Raw genomic sequence first — 20,675 nt, forward strand, 5'->3', positions numbered from 1 at the left:
CTTGTCACTGCCTCATGTAAGAGGCACGAATACAGGCCTCGTCTGTTTTTGCTCATCACTACATCCTTGGCGCGTGGCCCTGTGCCTGGCACTTCGTAAGTGTTCAAGGGATCTATCTCGAATAAATGAACGAACGAATGAATGAGTGAACGCTAGATCCGACTCCGCGAACCGCAGAGCAGGCACATCGAGAAGCGAGAGAGAGCTGCCGGCCCAGCGCTACGCTCTTAGCCGCGACGCCGGGATGCTGACAGTGGCCTCCAGCCCCCGCCGCGCCAGCTCCCGGCGGCTGCACGTGCGCCTCCTCCCACTAAGGCTTTGGCGCACGCCCCGCCCCGTCGCGCACGCACGCGCCTTGCAGCCCAACAGCCTGGTCAGCCCGCACGCCACGGCTCACCCGCGCGCCCGCTGCCCCTCGCGCCTTTGCCCGCTGGAGGGCGCTCCCCTCCCGCCCCACGCGCCCACACGCGGGCGTCTCTCGGCTCCCTGCGACTCAACTCCGGACCCTGGGCGCGCGCCGCCTCCTACCTGAGGGCCAGCGAGGGAGGTGCGCGGAAGGGCTGAGGGGCTGAACAAGACCGTAGCGGGAGGCGGGAGGCGGGAAACGAGAGAGCGAGCGGCCGCGGCAGACGGTCCGGGCGCGGGCGCGCGCGCGCGCTCCCGGCCCTCGCTCTCTCCGTCGACTCCCGGCCAGAGCCCATCCCTGCTGCCGCGCGCCGCCGGCCTCGCCGCGCCTAATAACAACGGCGCCCAGGGTCAGGTGGCCGCGCGCGGACGGCGCCGCCATTGGCTCGGCGGGGAGCGCGGCGCGCCAGGATTGGCCAGGGGGCGGAGCCTCTGCCGGTGCGGGGGCGGGGCTGGAGAGGGAGGTGGCAGGGGCGGGGCCAGGCCGCGGTCCGCGCCTTTGTGCCCGGCGCGCGCTCTCCGCCCGCTCCGGCTGCATCGCCGGCTGCATCAATAATTCAGAGCGGCGGCGGCGGCGGGAGCGGCCGGTGCGGAAAGGAGGCGGCGGAAGCAGCGGGGATCAAGCGGCAGCGGCTATGCATCCAAGTGCGGCTGGGCAGCCGCGGTACCCCTGAGGCCCGGGCAGGGCTCCGGGAGCATCGCGCGGGGGGCACGCTTGCCCAGGAGTGCAACGAAGACCTGAAGTGTCCAGAGCGGCGTCGGTGGAGCTGCGCACGGAGCTGAGGAGGGGGTTTCGGAGCGGGGCTGCGGCGGGGGGGGGGGCGGCTGGCGCAGGCAGCCCCCGGGGTGGGGGGCGGGGTGGGCGCCGGAGCCGCGATGCTGGGCGTCGTGGAGCTGCTGCTGCTGGGGGCAGCATGGCTGGCGGGCCCGGCCCGCGGGCAGAATGAGACGGAGCCCATCGTGCTGGAGGGCAAGTGCCTGGTGGTTTGCGACTCCAACCCTACGTCCGATCCCACGGGCACAGCTCTGGGCATCTCTGTGCGCTCCGGTAGCGCTAAGGTGGCTTTCTCTGCCATCAGAAGCACCAACCACGAGCCGTCCGAGATGAGTAATCGCACCATGATCATCTACTTTGACCAGGTGAGTGCTCCGGGAAGATTGGATTGGTGGAGGTTAGGGGAGAGTTGGTAGGTAGATGTCTTCGAGGTCTCTGCGGAAACGCAGGGACAAGAGTTCGGGACAGATTCTTGCCTACTCCTCTTCGTTCCCGTCTCGTTATAGGTACTAGTGAACATCGGGAACAACTTTGATTCAGAACGCAGCACTTTCATCGCCCCGCGCAAAGGGATCTACAGTTTTAACTTCCACGTGGTAAAAGTCTACAACAGACAGACCATCCAGGTCAGCTGCCGCCTCAGGGCCAGGCCCCAGCCCCGGTAGGGGGCTACTAGCCGCGGGAGTGAGCGAGCCCTGTGGGGGTGGGAGATGGAAGGGGCAGCTGCATGTGCCCGGGCTGCTTGGAGGGACGGGTAGCAGGTTCTCACGGTTCTGTGGCTTGGACTCTCCCTTGCCTTCTATGTCATTGGTTCTTGGAACCTGTTCCCATCCCCAGGTACAGTTTTCTGCCTCTGCCTTCTGGGACCCTCCAAAGAGGTTCTCCCGCTATGGGACTCCAGGGATTTCCCTTAGAGGTTTCTGTTAGCATCAGGGACAGTTCCCGCTTCGGGAAGCTTTCCGCAATCCTCGCCCTCAGCACCACGGACAGTATCCCCTACCCTGTCCCAGCTCTGAAGCCCGCGAGACGCCTGTGCGCTTGCGTTCAGCGCCACGCTCACGGGGGCTCTCCTGGCGTCTTTATGGGGGCCGACTCCGGATTCTGAACGAGCAGCGCCGAGCCATAGCAGTTTAAGGGTGGAGACAGAAGGGAGGGGCATAGTGCCACTCCCTCCTGGCTCCAGCCTTTCCTTAGCCAGCACTCACCGGCTCTCCAGGTTCCTAAAGGTGTCCAGGATTCCTTTGGGCAGACACAGAAGGCGGAACGCGCGGTTGGGGAGAGGGTGCAGGGCCTTTGGCTTCTGGTGCCACCGCAAGGGCAAAGCCAGGCGGTGGCGGGCGAGGCTGGATCTGGGACGGGAACTGAGCCCGGGGTTTGGGGATGAAGCAGAGTGCAGCTCTGCGCGAGATTTCTCATCAGCCGAAGCCTTGCCTGGCTCCTCCATTGCGTCTCTGCTGTGTCCTGGCAGCCGGGTCCGGGAGGAGCCAGGCGTTTTGTTTGTTCCTATTTGTTTGTGTTCCCGGAAGCGCCAGTTGCCTGAGTTTCTCTTTGAGGCTGGGGGGAGGGCGAGGCTGAAGGTCTCTGGGCGCTTGAGCCACCTACGGGTTCATTAAACTGGATAAAAGAGCGAATCAGGATTCTATTGGCGCGTCCAAGAAATGAAAGTGACTCCTGTTTTGGGGGCAGACCCTTCCTGTGACCCAGATGGGCCGTCTTTCGCCTCATTGGACCCTCAGCAGTAAACTGCAAAGCGCCTTTTCTTTCCGCTCTCCCGCCCCACCCCCGCCCCCTGCTTCCAGGCCTTAACGGCTGTTAGCCAAGCGGCGAAGGTTCGCGGCTTTATCGCCGCTTCGGTACCCGCCTAGGTTGCGCCTCTGAAGCGGGCCTGTCTCTTTCTCAGGTGAGCCTCATGTTAAACGGGTGGCCGGTGATTTCAGCCTTCGCTGGTGACCAGGACGTGACCCGGGAAGCCGCCAGCAACGGAGTTCTAATCCAGATGGAGAAAGGCGACCGAGCATACCTCAAGCTGGAGCGGGGAAACTTGATGGGGGGCTGGAAGTACTCGACCTTCTCGGGATTCCTCGTATTTCCCCTCTGACTGGCTCATCGCGGGAATGGAGGCAGGGAGAGGGCGAAGGCAGGAGGGGAAAATGATAAAGAGGCAGAACTTTAGAGGACGAGAAAGCGGCACGACTTGAAACTTCCTACATGTTCCCCAGCTGTATCCGGGTAAAAGGTGCGCACCCGGCGGTCGGACAACTTTGTCCGTTTCCTCTAGGAGAAGTAAGTTCCGCTTAGCACTGCGCACACCCATTTCCAAAAATAAACTCGCCTCCCCCATTCCAGTGGCAGTAATCAAGAGAGACTCCTTGTCATTGTTTCTTACTCTCATGTTCATGTTCCCTACAATTTATATAAAAGAAACTTTGCATTTCACTGTATAATGTGAAATATCTTCCTCCTCTGAGTCGCCATCTGAATCTTTACAACCGCTGAAATCTAATATGTCCCTCCCCCCTTTTTTATTTTGGCGAGGGTGGAAGGTTTTTTGTTTGTTTTTGTTTTTTTGTTTTTTGTTTTTGATGGGGAGGTAGTTTTAATTTGGCAAGTATTGCTCGGAAAACACCGCTCAAATTAATTAGCTGAAGATACTTTGTATCCTCGGCTGCTTGTTGGCAGAGAAAGGACTCACCTTAGTGGTGACTGGTTTAAGAAAAAAAATATATATATAAATATATATCATTTGTACACAAAGAACTCTTCCCAGTGGAAACTGGCTGTATTTCCGTATTTCTATGTCCTATTCGGAGTGATCGTGAAATCTAAGGCTGCTTGATGTTCTGATGCTTGTTAATGCCCTCGTGTTCTGTGGCTCCACTAAACGCCAGGAGGTTCTTCCGGACGCTTCCTCGTCCTCTGTAACATACCTGTGAATAGCCAAGATTTAATTTTGCTTTAATCCAATAAAGTTGAAGTGGGACTTTTATTTTTCTGAAACGGCTTCCTAAAGTCCACACCTTCCCCAGTTGCGAGGTCTGGAGGCGGGGGTGCGGAAGGGCGAGATTCAGAGGGGTAGGGGACTTGGGGGGTTGCAACCCAAGAAAGGCCAGGGCAGGAGGGCTTCCTCGCCAAATCGGCCTGCGCTCCTTCCTGCGCAGGCCTAGGGCCAACCCTGCCTTCGCCCCGTGCTCCCTGCTTTGGCGCAAACGTAAGGAATTTGGCTGAAATCTTGCTAGGCCAGGCCCGGCCGCCGGCCTGGAAGCGAAGTTTGGGCTTTTCGCAGTCCAAATGCATCAGGAGTAATCCCAGTTCGAAGAGCCGGAACCTTTCTGCCCTAAGCGTCACGCTTCCCACGCCTCTGCCTCTGGACTGTCCGCTCACAGATCCCGAAGCAGCGTATGTTTTATTTCGCCGCCTCTGAACCCCGACCCCTCCCTGCCGTATTACCCCGCCCCTGGGACCTGTGATCGCGCTCATCGCAGGACTTTTATTCAAGAGGTTCGTCCAGGAGTTTTGATTGTATCGGAACATAATGTGAAAGCAAAATTGAAATAAACGACTTGTTTTAAGTCTGGAAGTCTGACCAAGTCGCTTCGGCCGAGGGGAGGTCGGGCGTGGGAAAAGAGGTGGGCAGCCCAGGGGCGGGAGCCGCGGCCTGCATGGGCCCCTCTGGCTCTGTTCCTTTTGGAGGCTTTTTCCTGGCCGGAGATTCAGAGATGAATTTAATTAGCTCCTGGAGGCTGGAGAGAAGGGGGGTGTGAGGGATTAATAATAGCATAATAAGCAACGTTTCTCTGTTTGTTCCCGCGGCTCCTCCGATTTTGAGACTCAACAGGCACGCGGTCTGCGCTGAAACTCAGACCGAGTTATTCCTCTGCTCGCGGTCCAGGGGTCCGCATCTCTAGCAGGCGCCATCCGCAGCCCCAGCGGCCCCGGATCCCTCGGGGGATAGGTAGGGACTTCGGGAGTGAGGAGGGGACCCGGTGCTTTTCTGTTCCTGCCCCACAGTTCTCCACCCTAGTCACTTCCCAGGGAAGTGAGGACGAGGAGTCCTAGAGGAATTTTTTTTTTTAACTATTCTTTAAAAAAAAGGAAACACTTAAAAAAAATCCTTTCTCTGCATTCTTCCGGTTGGGAGGTAGAAATCCGGGAGAGCTGGAGCCTTGGGCAGCGGAAGCAGCTCGACCCAGTCGCTCAGCCGGAGCAGAGCCCGCCCGAGGCACACAGGTACCGCCCAGGCCAGGGCTCACGGCCGCGGGGCTGCGGTAGCCACCGCCCAAGGGAGCTGAGCCCCAAACGCGCTTGAAGCTTACTTGGCTGTGAGTGGGTGGTCACCCCTCTTCCTGAAGAGCAGACCACCAGGGTGGATGTCCAAGCTGTGGGACCACCAGGCTGTGCTCTGCTGGGAGATTTCGGCAAGTCCCCTGGCTTGGCCTGTTTGCCCATCTGTACAAAGACAGAGAGGAATCTAAACATCTCCAAGAGCCCTCTTGCCCCGAGGTTCCAGCGGTTCTCTGGTCCTCTCTTCCCCCCAGTTCTTTTGCCTGGGTTTAGTGAGTCCTGGCTGCAGCCGAGCTGATCTGGCTCCTGAAGGCTAGGCCTGAGGCTGGGCTGGAGGCCAAGGGGAAGCCTCCAGGAACTCAGGCTCACTTTGAACCCCTGCTCTGGGGCCTGAAAGGTGAACACAGAGGAGGAGCAAAGGGGGCCCCAAGTGGGACAAGAGTGAGAAGTTATCCCTTGATTCTGCTGTGGCTCCAGCTGGCCCCTTCCTGGGGGAGCTCTTCCTCTCCAAATTCTGACCTTGGCATTGGAGACCCTTCTCAGTCTGGTTCCAGCCACTTCTTCCACCTGCTGATCTCTTCTCTCGACCATTTGTTGAACCCATGTACCACTACTGTCTTCATACCTCTGCACCTGCTGCTGCTGCTGCTTTGCTTCCAGTTGAAGTACCCTTTTTCTTCTTCTCTACTTTTCAAAATCCTATCTTTCTGGAGATCTAAGCAGTTCATCTAAAAGGCTTGTCCTCCGAGAAGTGGTCCTGTCCATACAGCACAGACCCTACCTTCCCGAGGCTCACAATCACCTCCTCACCCTCCCACCAGGCCTTATTTGGAGCTGGCAGGGAGGAGACATTGGTGGCTGGGCCTGTCTCCCCTCTGCACTGGGCTACAGGGGTTAGTGGTGACCCACGCCAGCAAGCGCTGGGAAGTGCTAAGCTGCTACTCCTGCCCTAGAGCGCTCTGAGGAAATGTTCGGTTCTCCACCCCTCAAACTGCCCTCCTCCTCAGGCCTGAGCTTCCCATTAGCCTGGATGGGGCTGTCGATAGCTCTCTCTCTAGGAGGCCTAGCTGGGGCCTCACCTCCCTCTCCTCGGGGGCAAAGGTGATTATTACCTCTGCCAGAGACAGGTGAATGACCTTCATCTGAAAATAGTGCTCCAGCTTCAAGGGTGGTGTGTTGGGGATTCAGAGGGATAGAGAAACAAGGGGTCATTAGCTCAGTAGGGACTACCTCCCTGCCTCCAACCAGAGGCTAAGAAGGGGGGGATGATTCTAACCTACACCTCACAATGGCTTCCTTTCGTGCTTAGAATCATCTAGGCTTCTAGATCTGGGCCCTGCTTCTTGCTTTTATCTCAAATAAACCTGATCAGAATCAAGCCTGTAGGGGTTCCAGGACCAACCCTCATTCAACCTCTCCCTCTGTCTGAAAGACTCCTCTGATGCCCGGGTCACCTTGGTCACTTCCTTCTTTCTTGCCTTAATGGTAACCTCCTCTTCCGGGAAGCCTTCCCCACCCCAGACAGGCAGAGTGGTTACAGCTTCCCGGCCTTCTATGGAGTGTGGTCTCTCCTACCACACTGCCTCCTCCCTCACCCAGTTCCCTGAGGGCAGAGATTGAGTTAGGGGTCTGGTGCAGGGCAACTGCGGAGCGGGGACCTGGGGCTGAAGCTGGGGTGGAGGTAGGGGGGATGTAGTGGTGGTGGTTTCTAGGACCCAACGAGCACAGACCAGACTCCTAGGCTTCGGTTTTCCAGGAAGCCCCCTGAGCTTCAGGGTGCCTCTGGGCCAGCGCTGGATCCCCGGCCAGGTGCCGGGGTCACTGTGGGCTTTGTTGTCTGCTGAGCCCCAGAGCTCACTCCCTTGACACGGCTTCCACTGTTAGCAGAGCTGGGAGCGCGCCCTCCAAGCAGCTCCTGGCCCGGGAGGATGGGCTCCTAATGAGAACATAACTACCCAGATGCAGCTGGAGCCTCACCTCCCTCCTAAGCCGTTACCCTAACGGGGTAGTGGAGGTGGAGAGAGTGCTGGGCGGAGCGACGGGGCTGGACGTTTCCTCGCGTGCAGGGCGGGGTCCTGGGACCCCCCGCGGGCCCGCCGAGGGTGAAGACCGCGAGCCCTGCGCTCGACCTCTGGCGTGCTGTGCGACCTGAGACTACTTCCTTCCCAGCCTGAACCACATTTTCCTCAACTCCCAAATGCAAGGGGTGGGCTAGATGTCTGGGGTTTCCTCCAGGTGATCTAACATTTCTGATCAACCCGTCCGTGAGCCTGTCTTCCCCTCCCCCCACCCCGCCACCCAACACCCAGCTGCGTTTGGCCGAGTCCGTGTCATCCCTACTAGCTTTCAAACAAAACAGTGAAATTTCTTACGGGGTCTGGGGAGGTCAGCGGTGCCCTTGAACTGGAAGGTCAAGCTGGGAGGGAAAGTGTGGGTACACTCCCTTTGAGCCAATTCAGTGGGAAAGAAAAGCTTTCCCGGGGTGATGACAAAGGTCTCTTGGCCTCTTTGCACAGGGCTCCTCATTGAAAATACATCCACACTCTATCTGAGCCTCAGTTTGCTCATATTTCAAATCGGGACAATAATGCCTTCACAGCAGGGTGGTTGCTAAAAGGCATAAAAAATACTCAGCACTGCCTGACACACAGTAGGTGCTGAATAAATGCTAGCAGCCATGAGGAGCAGTGGACACCGGGGGCATCACACTATCACAGAAGCAAGACTTAAAGGAACATCAAGCACATAGGAAAACTGAAACCTGAGGGGGAAGGGACACAGAACACGTGAATTAGGATCCTGTGTCCTTTGTTTCCCCTGCACATTCATCTCCCCACCCACCTCCAGTTAATCATGAGAACAGGGGAATTTTACCCTGTAAGTGTCTTTCATCTCCATCCCTGTTGCTCATATATTTGCATCAACCACTGTGGATGAATACTCTGTTTGCATGCTTCTCCATTGGTTATGAGCACTATTTACATATCTGTGTCCATTTAGAGGGTGAGCCCCTTGCATCCTGCTCATCTCGCTTGGCCCAGTGCCTTCTGTTGTGTCAGGCACAGAGCAGGGCTCCTGTGATTGTGTCAGGAGTGAAAGCAAACTGTGCCTGGCACAACTGCAGGATATGGACGCAACCAGTGAAACTGCCCTTCAGGGGACCTCTCAGTCCTGCATGCACCCCCATCACTGATAGGAATGCTGATGTGGAAGTGCTTCCAGACCCTGTGCTGTCAGGGAAACCTTCCCAGGCACCTGCACTTACTCTCACCTCTTCCTGTTTCACTCTGCACTCAGCCTGTCCCCAGGAAGTCCCAGCTTTGACCCTGGGATAGCAGTGAGCAGGGGCAGCGAGGAAGAGGCCAAAGTTAGATGTATGGGTTGGTGTTTGGATTTGTTGCTAGGTCTTCACACTGGACAAACATTTTCTGGCAGCAGTGAGGAGACACTGTACAGCTGAAGTCAGGAAGGAGAACTTTATGGTTATAAAGAAAGAACTTCCAGGTGTGTGGCCATAGCCCAGAGCCTAGGGAGGTCTCTGTTCATCTTGCTCAACTCTGAAGAGGTCAGGGAGGAGACGCAGAGGGAGGGAGCAGGGGAAGGAAGCAGGCTCCAACCTGATCTTGAGATCCACCTCATCGGCCAAGTCCCCTCTGAACCCCACCCATAAGGGCCTGGCCCTCTGCTGACCACCTGAATTCTCCCATTCAGGTCACACGCTCACCACAATTCTGTTGGACTCTAAGCTCTGTGGGCATCAGTCCTCATCTGCGGTTTCCCACAAGGCATCCAGAGCCTGGCACAGTGTCAGGGCTGGTAGATGCGCTATAAATGCTCCCTGAATGCATGAGTGAGTGAACACACGAATGGTTGGGCAGAGGGGAGGGACGGATTGCTGGTTGCACGGCGAGTGCCTTTGTCTGGTCCACCAGAATGTGAACTCCATGAAAGTATCTACCTTGTTATTGGCCTTATTTACAGTTACATTCCCAGTGCCTAGCACAGTGCCTGGGATAGAGTCAGCATGAACAGTATTTCCTGAACAAATGAATAAAGAATTATGGTACTTTGGACTGTGGGATTCTGGATTGCAGGCTTGACCTTGTACACTTCTTGAGATCCCCACTATCCCCATGAAAAGCCACATTTATTTATTTGTTTTTTTAAACATCTTTATTGGAGTATAATTGCTTTACAATGGTGTGTCAGTTTCTGCTGTATAACAAGTGAATCAGCTATACATATACATATATCCCCATATCTCCTCCCTCTTGCATCTCCCTCCCACCCTCCCTATCCCACCCCTCTAGGTGGTCACAAAGCACCGAGCTGATCTCCCTGTGCTATGCAGCTGCTTCCCACTAGCTATCTGTTTTACGTTTGGTAGTCTATATATGTCCATGCTACTCTCTCACTTCGTCCCAACTTACCCTTCTGCCTCCCTGTGTCCTCAAGTCCATTCTCTATGTCTACATCTTTATTCCTATCCTGCCGCGAGGTTCTTCAGAATCTTTTTTTTTTTAGATTCCATATATATGTGTTAGCATACGGTATTTGTTCTTCTCTTTCTGATTTACTTCACTCTGTAGGACAGACTCTAGGTCCATCCACCTCACTACAAATAACTCAATTTTGTTTCTTTTTATGGCTGAGTAATATTCCATTGTGTATATGTGCCACATCTTCTTTATCCATTCCTCTGTTGATGGACACTTAGGTTGCTTCCATGTCCTGGCTATTGTAAATAGAGCTGCAATGAACATTGTGGTACATGACTCTTTTTGAATTATGGTTTTCTCAGGGTATATGCCCAGTAGTGGGATTGCTGGGTCATATGGTAGTCCTATTTTTAGTCTTTTAAGGAACCTCCATACTGTTCTCCATAGTGGCTGTATCAATTGACATTCCTACCAACAGTGCAGGAGGCTTCCCTTTTCTCCACACCCTCTCCAGCATTTACTGCCTGTAGGTTTTTGATGATGGCCGCCACATTTATTTTAGAGTGAAATTGGATTGTACTAGCTATCTGGAGTTGACCTTACAACACAAGTTTTCTTGCATGCTGCTTGCCGCACCCCGCCCCCAACATATGGGCAATTCTTTAGAGGGTAGGGACCATATTTTATTTTCCTTAAAGGACAACACCTAATAACATGATTCAGTATTAGTCGATTGGTTGCTTAATCCAGGATCAAGCCATTAGGTCTGTGGCAATGGGTGGGGTTGATGCCCCTGGTGATGGTACCAAGCAGCTGGCGAAGCCCAGCAGGATTTTCCATGGTGCCAGCAGAGAGGCCAGGTGTAAGCAGTAGCTGCGCAGTGCATTGGTCAGTGAGGGAGCTGGTATTTCCCCAGCAGACCCTGGCTTGTGGCTGGGCGTGGGCTCTCTGGGGTTTTGCTCTAGCTAAATGCAGAATGACCTCTGAAATCCCCTCACAGTTTTGGATTCTGCTGCAGACCATGGAGGTGGAGTAGGCTCAGTTGGTTTCCTCTGAAGAACATCAAGGATTCCCCCAAATCCCCCTCCTTCCTCAGACCCAGTGTGCGGCTGGGTGTTCAGCCCAACAGAGAGTTCTCTGGAATGCTCTGCTAGCCAGCAGCAACCTGCTTCCTCAGGTGAGCCTCCAAGGGCCCTTTCTTCCATCATCAGAAATTACTGCATGCTTCCAGGGAAACTTGCACAGAAGGGAGAGGGAATTAAATGGAGAGGCAACTGGGCATCATGTCCTCCTCATTTAAAAGGGAGCTGTGTGCTCTGCCCAGATCCTGTGTTGGACAGACTCTCCTTGGTATTCTTAGAGGCTCAGAAATAAACTCCCCAATGTGTACTTCCACTGAGAAGTTCAGATGATTTTATCATGACTGAATGGCTCCAAATATGGAGTTAAAATGCAGCTGATGAAGAGCCTGAAATTTTACTTAACTCATCTTGATCAAAGTTGGTCATTTTAAGGCTCAGCAATGTTCCAGATGCTCACTCACTCTCTCTTTCTTTCTTTTTGGAGGAGTTCATTTCAGGTAGACAGATTATTTACTTATTCTGAAGATGCCAAGGGAGAGGGCGTGTTAGCAATACCAACTGATCTGTGGGTGTGGGATCGAAGCTCAGCCTTCATGTGGCATCTGTGTGTCTGTTGCTTTTCCTTTCTTTCCCTCTGGGCTCTCTGTGCTTCCCAAGGGGGGACCTTGCCTGCTAGGTCCACCTAAATCATCTCCAGCATCAGTTTGAATGACAGTGGTGCTCTTTGAGACTGTGAAGTTTGCAGCTGTTTTCCTTGATTGCCTAAATGTGTCCCTGTCTCTGTCATAAGAAGTTGGGGTCCAGGCTGAGGGCAGAAACAAGCCTGTTCCCCAGGAGCGAGACCACAGGACCTCCAGATGCGACCCCTATAGGATCCCATTTCAACCAGAAGTCTATGAGATGCAAGATTCTCTGGGCGGCAGTTGGGGTCTTCATGTCTGAGTTTCCAGCCTAAATCTGTCACCAGAATTCTGCCTTCCAGCCCCAGCCTTCAGAGAAAGCCACCTGGTGACTAGCTTTCAGAGCTGTGACATGGATTTTCTTTGGGCCCCTCATAATTCATTCTTCCCCCAGTAGCCAGAGTGAGCTTCTGAAAACATAAACCAAACCACACCGCATGAAACCACCTAGTGCCTCCACAGTGCGCCGTGACTTTTTACTGTGGCTGGCTGGGCCTCCCTCATCTGGCCCCAGCTGACCTCTAAAAGCTTCTATTGCTTTCGTCTACCACAGACAAGCTCATTCTGGCTTTCCGTCAGCTCCTAGAATATGCCAAACTCTCTCCTGTCTCCGAACCTCTGCACAGGTTGATCTTCTGGGGCTATTTCCTTCTCTCTCAGGTCTCAGCAGGCCACCTCTGATTACTCTCTCTGATACCAAGGCCAGATTATTTTATTATTTCATTGCCCTGAAATGCTCATTTACCTGTTTGGTTGTTTGCTGTTTCTCTCCTTCCCTGGGGACAGGGACCTGGTCTGTCCTGGGTGTTGCTTTGTCCCCAGAGTTTGGAACAGAACCTAGAATGGTAGGGGCTGGATTAATATACAAAACAACTGAATAGCAAATTAGCCACCCAGTCATGACCCATCAGAGCAGAGTCATCTCATTGGTCCCTCTCCTCAGAAGCTCAGGGGAGCCATTAAACATTTCACCCACCAGAAGGCATATCCATCCAGAGGGGAAGTAGGCTGGAAATCATGGGGTCAAGGATGGGGGCTGGAAAATTGGTCTCTGATCTACAGGCCCAAAGAATTTTTTTTTTTTTTTTTTTTGCTTATTAATGTCTATTGTTAAAATTGCTTAATTCAGCTAACCATGTGGTGGGCTAGGGAAAACTGAAGTGAGCTGTGAATTATTGAATTTTTCCCACTGAAGTTATCCTGCAACAGACAAGCACGAACAAGAGAACAAGGAGAAAAGAAGAGACCTTGGTCTAGGGCAGAGGTGGGAAGCAGCCAGGGTGCTCTTCCTGGAACTGTTAACTCTGCTTGGAGCAAAGATAGGCAGTGAGTGGGGACTAAGAAAGGAGAAGGAAGACTGGAGAATCATATGCACAAGAGAGAAGGCAGCTTCTCGACTCTCTCCAAGACGGGAGGAGGCAGCACTGTGGGCAGAAATGGCAGCAACGTGGATCTAAGGCTGTAGAAAAAAAGACATGTATCTTCAGACTGCAAAATATCCACTGCAGAAATACCCAGCTAGCCCGGAGTTGTCAATCACACATTTATTCAACAATATTTACCTCACAACGCTGCCTGCATGCCCAACACCAGCTCTGTTCTTGAGGTCCAGTAGAAAAACCCAGGCAGGGGGCCAGCCTTGCCTGCAGTGCAGCTGAAGGGAGCATGGTACAGAGAAGGATAGGAAATTAGGGCAAGGAGCTCAGCTGTCTGTCCTACTTGATTTAATCCTCTCCCTCCTACACCACTGTGCACTCCTCATGGTCCAAGTCAATCTTGGTGACCTTTGGGTTTCACCCTCCTTTATATGGCAGAGTAGGGGACACTGGTTAAGAGAATGAGCTTTGAGTTAAGCAGAGCTGGTTTTGAGGGCTGCCTTTGTTGCTATATTCATCAGGACCCTTACGGTTTCAAATTATAGAAACCCAACTCAAACTGGCCTTAGTACCTTCTACCCAAAATAATTTATTGGATTGCATTCAAAAAAATTAAAAAAATCCAAGGATAATTACACTTAGGTGTGGCTGATCCAGGCCCTTAAGCAATGTCATTAGAAATCTGCCTCTTTTTACATCTGGATTCACTTCCAGGCCCCCAACTGTGGCAGCAATAACAGACCCACATTTTGTCTCGTTTCCCCGTTAGAAAGAAAGCATTTTTTTCTCCACAGTTCCAGAAAAGATTCCAGAGCTGATAAATATTGGACTGACTTCTCAGGTGCATTCCCAGAACCAGTTTCCTTGAGCAGAGGAATAAAATGAGCTAACTGGCCAGGCATGGAGCTAGGTTGAGGGTGGGGTGGGATGGGGAGAAGCAGCCCTTTCTGGGGGCAGCTGGTACAAATGAAGGGGGACTGGAGGTGAGGTGAACAAAAGCAAGAGATGTTCACCACCGCAGCCACTTCCTGTAAGGGAAGCGTGACTTCAAGTAAGGGGTTAATAATGTCTAATTCTGTTAGCATTAATGAGGTAATAACTATGAAAGATTTAACAGAGCAAAGAACATAGTAAGTGCCTAGCAAATAGCAGTTATTATTATTGCTCCGGAGGCAATTTTTGCCAATGCCCATGCACCTTGGCATTGTTATTTATTTATATCACAAAGATATCTTTTTTTCCCAGGAAGAGCACAAGCTCCTTTTGGCCTATGACTGCTTACTTGTGGATTCAGATCATCTGGAGATCTTGTTAAAATGCAGATTCTGATTCTTTAAATCTGGGTTGGGGATTGAGGTTTCTAATTTTAATAAGCTTTTTAGAATTGACTTTTTATTATTTATTTATTTATTTATTTATTTATTTGCAGTACACGGCCTCTCACTGCTGTGGCCTCTCCCGTTGCGGAGCAACAGGCTCGGGACGCGCAGGCTCAGCGGCCATGGCTCACGGGCCTAGCTGCTCTGCGGCATGTGGGATCTTCCTGGACTGGGGCATGAACCCGTGTCCCCATCTCAGTTATGGCCACTCCGTTCTTCTGGTAGTTCAGACCGGAAACCCTGGCATCACCCTTGACTACTCCTTTCTTATACCCAACCTCTAATCCATCAGCAAGCCCTATCACTTTACCTTCAAAATAATCCAAGAGTCAGCCGATCCAGACCACCAGCACCTCTCCCTGGAACAATTGCCATCACCCAGTTTGTCTCCCAGCTGGCCCTCTTGCTGCCCTTCATCTACAAACACACATGATCACAGCAGCCACAGAATGGTCCTGCTGAGAGGTGAGTCAGATCATGGCATTTCTCTACTAAAACTTCCAAATGGGTTCCCTGCTCTTTTAGAAGAAAATCTAAACTATTTTTCTGTCCCCCACCCCAGCCCACACTTCCTGACTGCCTCTCTGACCTTATTTACCTTTCATCTGGGAGCTTATGTAAAGTTCACCTGCCACTTCCTGCCCCTGGAGATTCTAATTCAGTAGCTCTGGGCTGGATCTGGCGGCTCGGTGTTGCTACAAGTCCCATGTGTGATTTTGATGTGCTGCCCAGGTTTGCAAACAATTGCTCCCAACACCTGGCCTGGGCTCTGGCATGGAGGTAGAGCATAACGTCTGCTGAATCAGCATCTCATCTTTCCCTCTGTACTTGGGTGTGGTTTTTAGGCTGGCGTGGAAAGTGGGCGCAGAGCAGGGTTACTTATTATTTCCCAGAGTGAAATCTGATTATACAAAGGCTGCTACTTTTATAATACTGGGGGAGATCGTCTGAGGAGTGCAATTAGCATCAGCTCACTTTGCAGGAGGAGGGATATCCTGCCCCTTTTGGCTAACACTCCCGCCTCTCAGCGGGATGCCTGCGAGGCTGTTTGGTGACTGCATCCTTCACTTTCACTTAGTGGTAACAGTGCATAGCAGCACACAGTGTTTCTGCCCAGCTTCTGCGCTGATAATGAAGGCAGCTTCACGAGAGCCCCTGTACAAACTGTACCCGCTGGAGAGCCTGCCCGCCTGACTTGTGTCATTTTAACTTTGGCCCTGCCAAAGCCACCGTGTCTGCTGTCCTTTCTTGCCCACTGCCATTCTTGGGGCTGCCTGCCCCCTGAGGTGCAAGCATCAGCTTCTTCCTTCCCTCACCCTTACTCCCGGACCTGGTCCTGGAGGCCCCTGCCCACCTTCCAGCAGCTCCTTCAGCTGTCCCTGTGACAGGCTTTGAGCCTGGAGTTCTGGAGAGTGTCTATTAGGACACTTTAGTTGTAAGGAACAGAAATTGGCTATTGTAAGCAGAAGAGGAATTTCTTCATATGCCTTATGGCAGCTCACAGAATGGAAGTGAAGCCTGGCGAACTAGACTCAGAAAAAGCCAGGAAGTGGGACAGCCCTGATGACAGTCCCTTTGGGAGCCACCTCCAGGGTACATTGGTGGTAGTAGTTTCCACTCTCATGTCACTCAACATTTAATGTCCCTGGAGAGAGGATTACCTCACAAGCTCACCCCTCATCTAGGGGAGCACCGAGCATCATGACTGTCCACACCAAGCCTGCAGATGACGCAGCCAAGAAAGTTCCTCAGGATGAAGTGTAGTTAGAAGTGTGGGCTCTGGGGCCAGGCTGCCTGGGTTTGTATCCCAGCTCTGCCATGACCCACAGTGTAGCTTTCAGCAAGTTATTTATTTATTTTTGTCTGGACTTCAGTTTTCTCATCTGAAAAATGGGAATGATAATAATGCCTTCTTCATTAATTAAATGAACATATGTAAAGCACTTAAAATAGTGCCAGGCATACAGTAGGCACTCAGTTCAATCAATGTTAGTTATTGTCTGAAAGGAGGGGTGTGCATGTATGGGTGCTGTGAAGGCAACGATTCAAGTGCTCTCCCTTTCCCCAGGCCCTGATTGGGTTTCCTCTCCTCCAATGTGGTTAGCGCCTGGTCAGGAGGAAAGAAGCCTCAGGGACTTCCTGGCCCATAGGTCCCATAAACACAGAGGGACAGGTCAGGACAAAATACTGATCAAGAGCTTTAGGGGCAACTTGACCTTGTTTAAATTCTGGCTCTGCTGCAAGGAGCTGTATGACCTGGGTAAGTTGTAGAGTGTCTCTGAGCTATGCAGGAATCAGGATAATAGAAACCTACTTCTTAGGGTTGTTGGAAGGGTCTACTCATTCAAGTAAAAAAGTTATTGAGCCTGGTTGGAGTCTGACACTGCTCTAGTGTTGGGATTACAGCGTGAACCAAATAGATACCTCCTTGTTCCCGTGCAGTTGGGGATACCTTAGTCCAAGCATCATTCAGAGTTGCATGATTAGAGCGATAAGGACTCTGGAGGACCTGCCTGCCTGGGGAACTGTGAGCTATGAGGGGGTTTGACTTTGAGCTGAGAATTGAAGTTTGACTAGGAATGAGCTAGGCCAATGTTGGGGACGGGAGAAAGCATTCCAGGCAGAAGGAGAGCGTGTGTGAAATCATCAGGTAGGAAACATCATGAATCTGAGGACTGAGGGAGGGCCAATGTCACGCCCATTTAGGGAGGAATGGGGGGGTCAAGGTGAGGCTGGAGAGTTGCAGGGGCCAGATCCTGTGAGGCCTGCTAGGCCAGGGCAAGGATTCAGGTCTTCATTCTGAGAGCGATGGGTCCCCGTTCAAAGTTTTAACCACAATTGTCTTTTTTTTTTTTTTTTTTTTTTTTTTGCGGTACGCAGGCCTCTCACTGTTGTGGCCTCTCCCGTTGCGGAGCACAGGCTCCGGACGTGCAGGCCCAGCGGCCATGGCTCACGGGCCCAGCTGCTCCGCGGCATGTGGGATCTTCCCGGACCAGGGCACGAACCTGTGTCCCCTGCATCAGCAGGCGGACTCTCAACCACTGCGCCACCAGGGAAGCCCACCACAATTGTCTTTACACTTTTGGAATGTCAGGGTGGCTACTGGGAGGAGAAGGCCTGGAGGGGGGCAGGAGAGGATGCCGCAGTCCAGTGACAAGGCTGTGACACCCATAGGGCTTAGGGATAAAGGCACCTAGGACTAGAGCAGGGACAGCAGAGTTGGAGACCAGAAGATGGACTTAAGAGGTATTTAGGAGTTAATGGTTTAGGATTTAGTGATGGATTAGGACACAGAGGTGAGGGATAGACCACCACGTGTGGTTTCTGATTTCTCCAGAATTTCTGGTTATTCTGTATTAGGATGGGCAGCATTGCCGCTCCTGGAGAGTGAGATCCAGGGGCAGGAGGGTTGTAAGCTCAGTGGGGGACGTGTTGTATTTGAGATATCATGTGTCAGTGCCAAATAGACAGCTAGATAGGAGGGTCCGGAGGCCGGAGGGCAAGTCTGAGTTGGAGGCATAAACTCAGGCCTCATAGGCATTAAGGCAGGTCAAGAGCCCTGAGATGAATAGGCTGATGGGGAAACATGCAGACAGTGCGGGGGGAAGCTCTTAGGAAGTGCCGCCATGTTATGAAGACTTAAACCGTGGCTCTGTGTGTGTGTGTGTGTGTGTTCCTGCAGCCAAATCTCCCCTCTCAAGGCTGCTGCTATGATTGGCTTCTGGTAGGGTGGGCTTCACCTCATACTGGGACTTGTTTGATTAGCTCCTATTGTCGCCTAATAAAGCTTAATATCCACAAGAGGCTACATTATCATGGGGCGGGGGGGAGGGGAGGGAGATGACTGAGGCACAGAAGGGAGTCCTGTTAAGCGCCTCTCACCTACGCCTACGCCTCTCAACATACACACAACTCAGACCTGAGACTTTGATAGAACTTAATTTCTTTCTTTCTAAAGGCTTTCCTGGAAGAATTACAAGCCCAGCTTCCCCTGACAGCACCAGGGGGAGGACGGTATTGGCGATGGCATAAAAGTGAGGACAGAGGGAAGAGCGAAAGACAGAGCATTTATCCCAAGCAGAGTCCTGGAGCACCAGCCACCTTCTGAGAAAGACAGAGAGAAACCAAGGGCTTTAAAAATAGAACTGCTCCATTGCTTCAGGTGGGGAAAACAACCCAGACTAAAGCCGACCTTCCTGATTCTAAGCAACTGGTCCCCACTGAAGCAAAGAGGGCCCCCGAGCCCCAGAGAGGAGATAGAGCGCAACTGGATGGTGGGGGGCAGGCAGAGCTGGACTATGGGCCTGGAGTGATCAAAATGTCCCCTGCCTCTGAAGAGAGACCCCAGTCTACAGAACACAAGGAGCCCTTATTGAAGACAGCAGTCTCCAGAGGAAAGGCAATAGGCCATAGCACCAGGCTGTTTCTGGAACAGACCAGAGCATCTGCATGCAGGCATAGCTGGCTGTCTCCAAACAGTTCTCAGAAGATGCAATTCCCCTTTTCGGATGGTTGCAGGGTTACAAAGTTAAGGACGGCAGCGTTGGTGCTGTGAGAAGGCTTAGGGACTGGCGAGGGATAGGCTTGGAGAAATGCTCTCAGGGCCATGGTGTGGGGGCCAAGTCCCATGGGGTCTTGGAGGAAGCAGAGGGCTTCCGGGAGGAGGTAGTCTTGTTTTTATTAGATTTTATTTTTTAGAACAGCCTTAGATACACACAAAAATTGAGAAGATAGTAAAGAATTCCCCTATACTCCCTTGCCCAGTTTCCCCTGTTATTAACAGCTTACATTAGTGTGGTGCACTTATCACAGTTAACAAACTGATAGTAACACATGATTATTAACAAATGTCCATGTTTCGTTCAGATTTCCTTAGCTTCTATCTAATGCCTTTTTCGGTTTCAAGATCTCATCCAGAATGCCAAATTATATTTAGTCATCATGTTTCCTTAAGCTCCTCCTGGCTGTGACAGTTTCTCAGAAGTTTCCTCGTTTTGATGACAGTTTCAAGAAGTACTAGTCAGGTATTTTGTAGAATGTCCTTTTCCCAGAATTAGTCTAATATTTTTTTCATGACTGGAGTGGAGTTACGGGTTTGGGAGTAAGTCCACAGAAATAAAATGACATTTTCATCACGTTATATCAGGGGTACATACCATCAACCTGATTTATCACTGTTGCTACTGACCTTAGTGATCTGGCTGAGATAGTGTTTGTCAGGCATCTCCACGGTAAAGTTAATCTCCCTCCCCTTGCCATTCTGTCTTCTTTGGAAGGAAGTCAATGTGTGCAGCCCACACTGAAGTGGTGGGAAGTTACTCTTCCTCTCCTTGAGAGCTAAGTATCTACATACATTTTTGGAATTCCTCTGAAAGGGAGATTTCCCTCATTTACTTATTCAATCATTTATGTATATCAGTATGGACTCATGGATTCTTATCTTATAGTTTGGGTTATAATCCAACACTATTTTATTGATCGAATGGTTTCTGCTTTAGACATTAGAAGCTCTACCGGTTGACTCCTATCTCCTTGACATACCTCTTTCGATGTAGTTTTTTTTTTTTTTTAACTTCCTCACTTTTTTGGCACTATAAGATAAGATATTCTTGGACATTTCTTGCCCTAGTCCTAGAATCAGCCATTTCTTTAAGGAGCACTGGTTCCTTTGGTTGGAGAATAATATTGGAAACCAAGATCTGGGTATTCGGTGTGCTCACTGCTATTGGGGGTGGGGGTCATTTCTTCTAGGGCCTCTTGGCTGACAAAACAAGAAAATGTATGATGTATATGAAACTCAACATATACAGGCATCTGTAAGTATGTCTATATGTAACCATCTGTATCTATATTAAACTAAAGATGAGTTCATACTGACATCTCCAACTCTAACTCATTACCATATGGATCACTCCAGCCTCCTCCCCTTGCTTGTCTGTGCATTCCCACTCTAACAGTGTAAAATCTGGCTCCCAGCAACCAAGATCCATATACTTACTTGTTCAATTCCAGTATACATTTATAGTGACTTCAGAATTATTAACCTCCAGTACCCCTATAGGAAATAACTTTAGCAAGTAGAGTACAGTGTTTATGTGAATTCTTTCTGGCTTTAGTTTTACAGACTCCATTCATATGCAAAGTTACTTAGGTCAGCACCTTTTCTCCCCACCCTCTTCCCTGAGGTTGTACCATACATTTATAATACAAGTAGATTCTGTTGTCCCAGTCTGTATTCCTTCCTGTGATCCCCTAACC

The 20,675-nt window shown here is 51.6% G+C and overlaps 1 protein-coding gene across 1 annotated transcript; it reads left to right on the forward strand.

The window, feature by feature from the left end:
- Window positions 1–1,281: 1,281 nt before the first annotated feature.
- CBLN1 (cerebellin 1 precursor) lies at window positions 1,282–3,533 on the forward strand (the record flags this gene model as incomplete). Its single annotated transcript, XM_079723255.1, has 3 exons — window positions 1,282–1,545; window positions 1,687–1,806; window positions 3,081–3,533. 3 exons carry the CDS (start codon window positions 1,282–1,284, stop codon window positions 3,276–3,278), a joined length of 582 nt encoding a protein of 193 aa, XP_079579381.1. The 3' UTR covers window positions 3,279–3,533.
- Window positions 3,534–20,675: the final 17,142 nt, after the last annotated feature.

This window comes from Hyperoodon ampullatus, assembly GCF_949752795.1.
Source record: "Hyperoodon ampullatus genome assembly, chromosome: 18".
Taxonomy (NCBI): Eukaryota; Metazoa; Chordata; class Mammalia; order Artiodactyla; family Ziphiidae; genus Hyperoodon; species Hyperoodon ampullatus.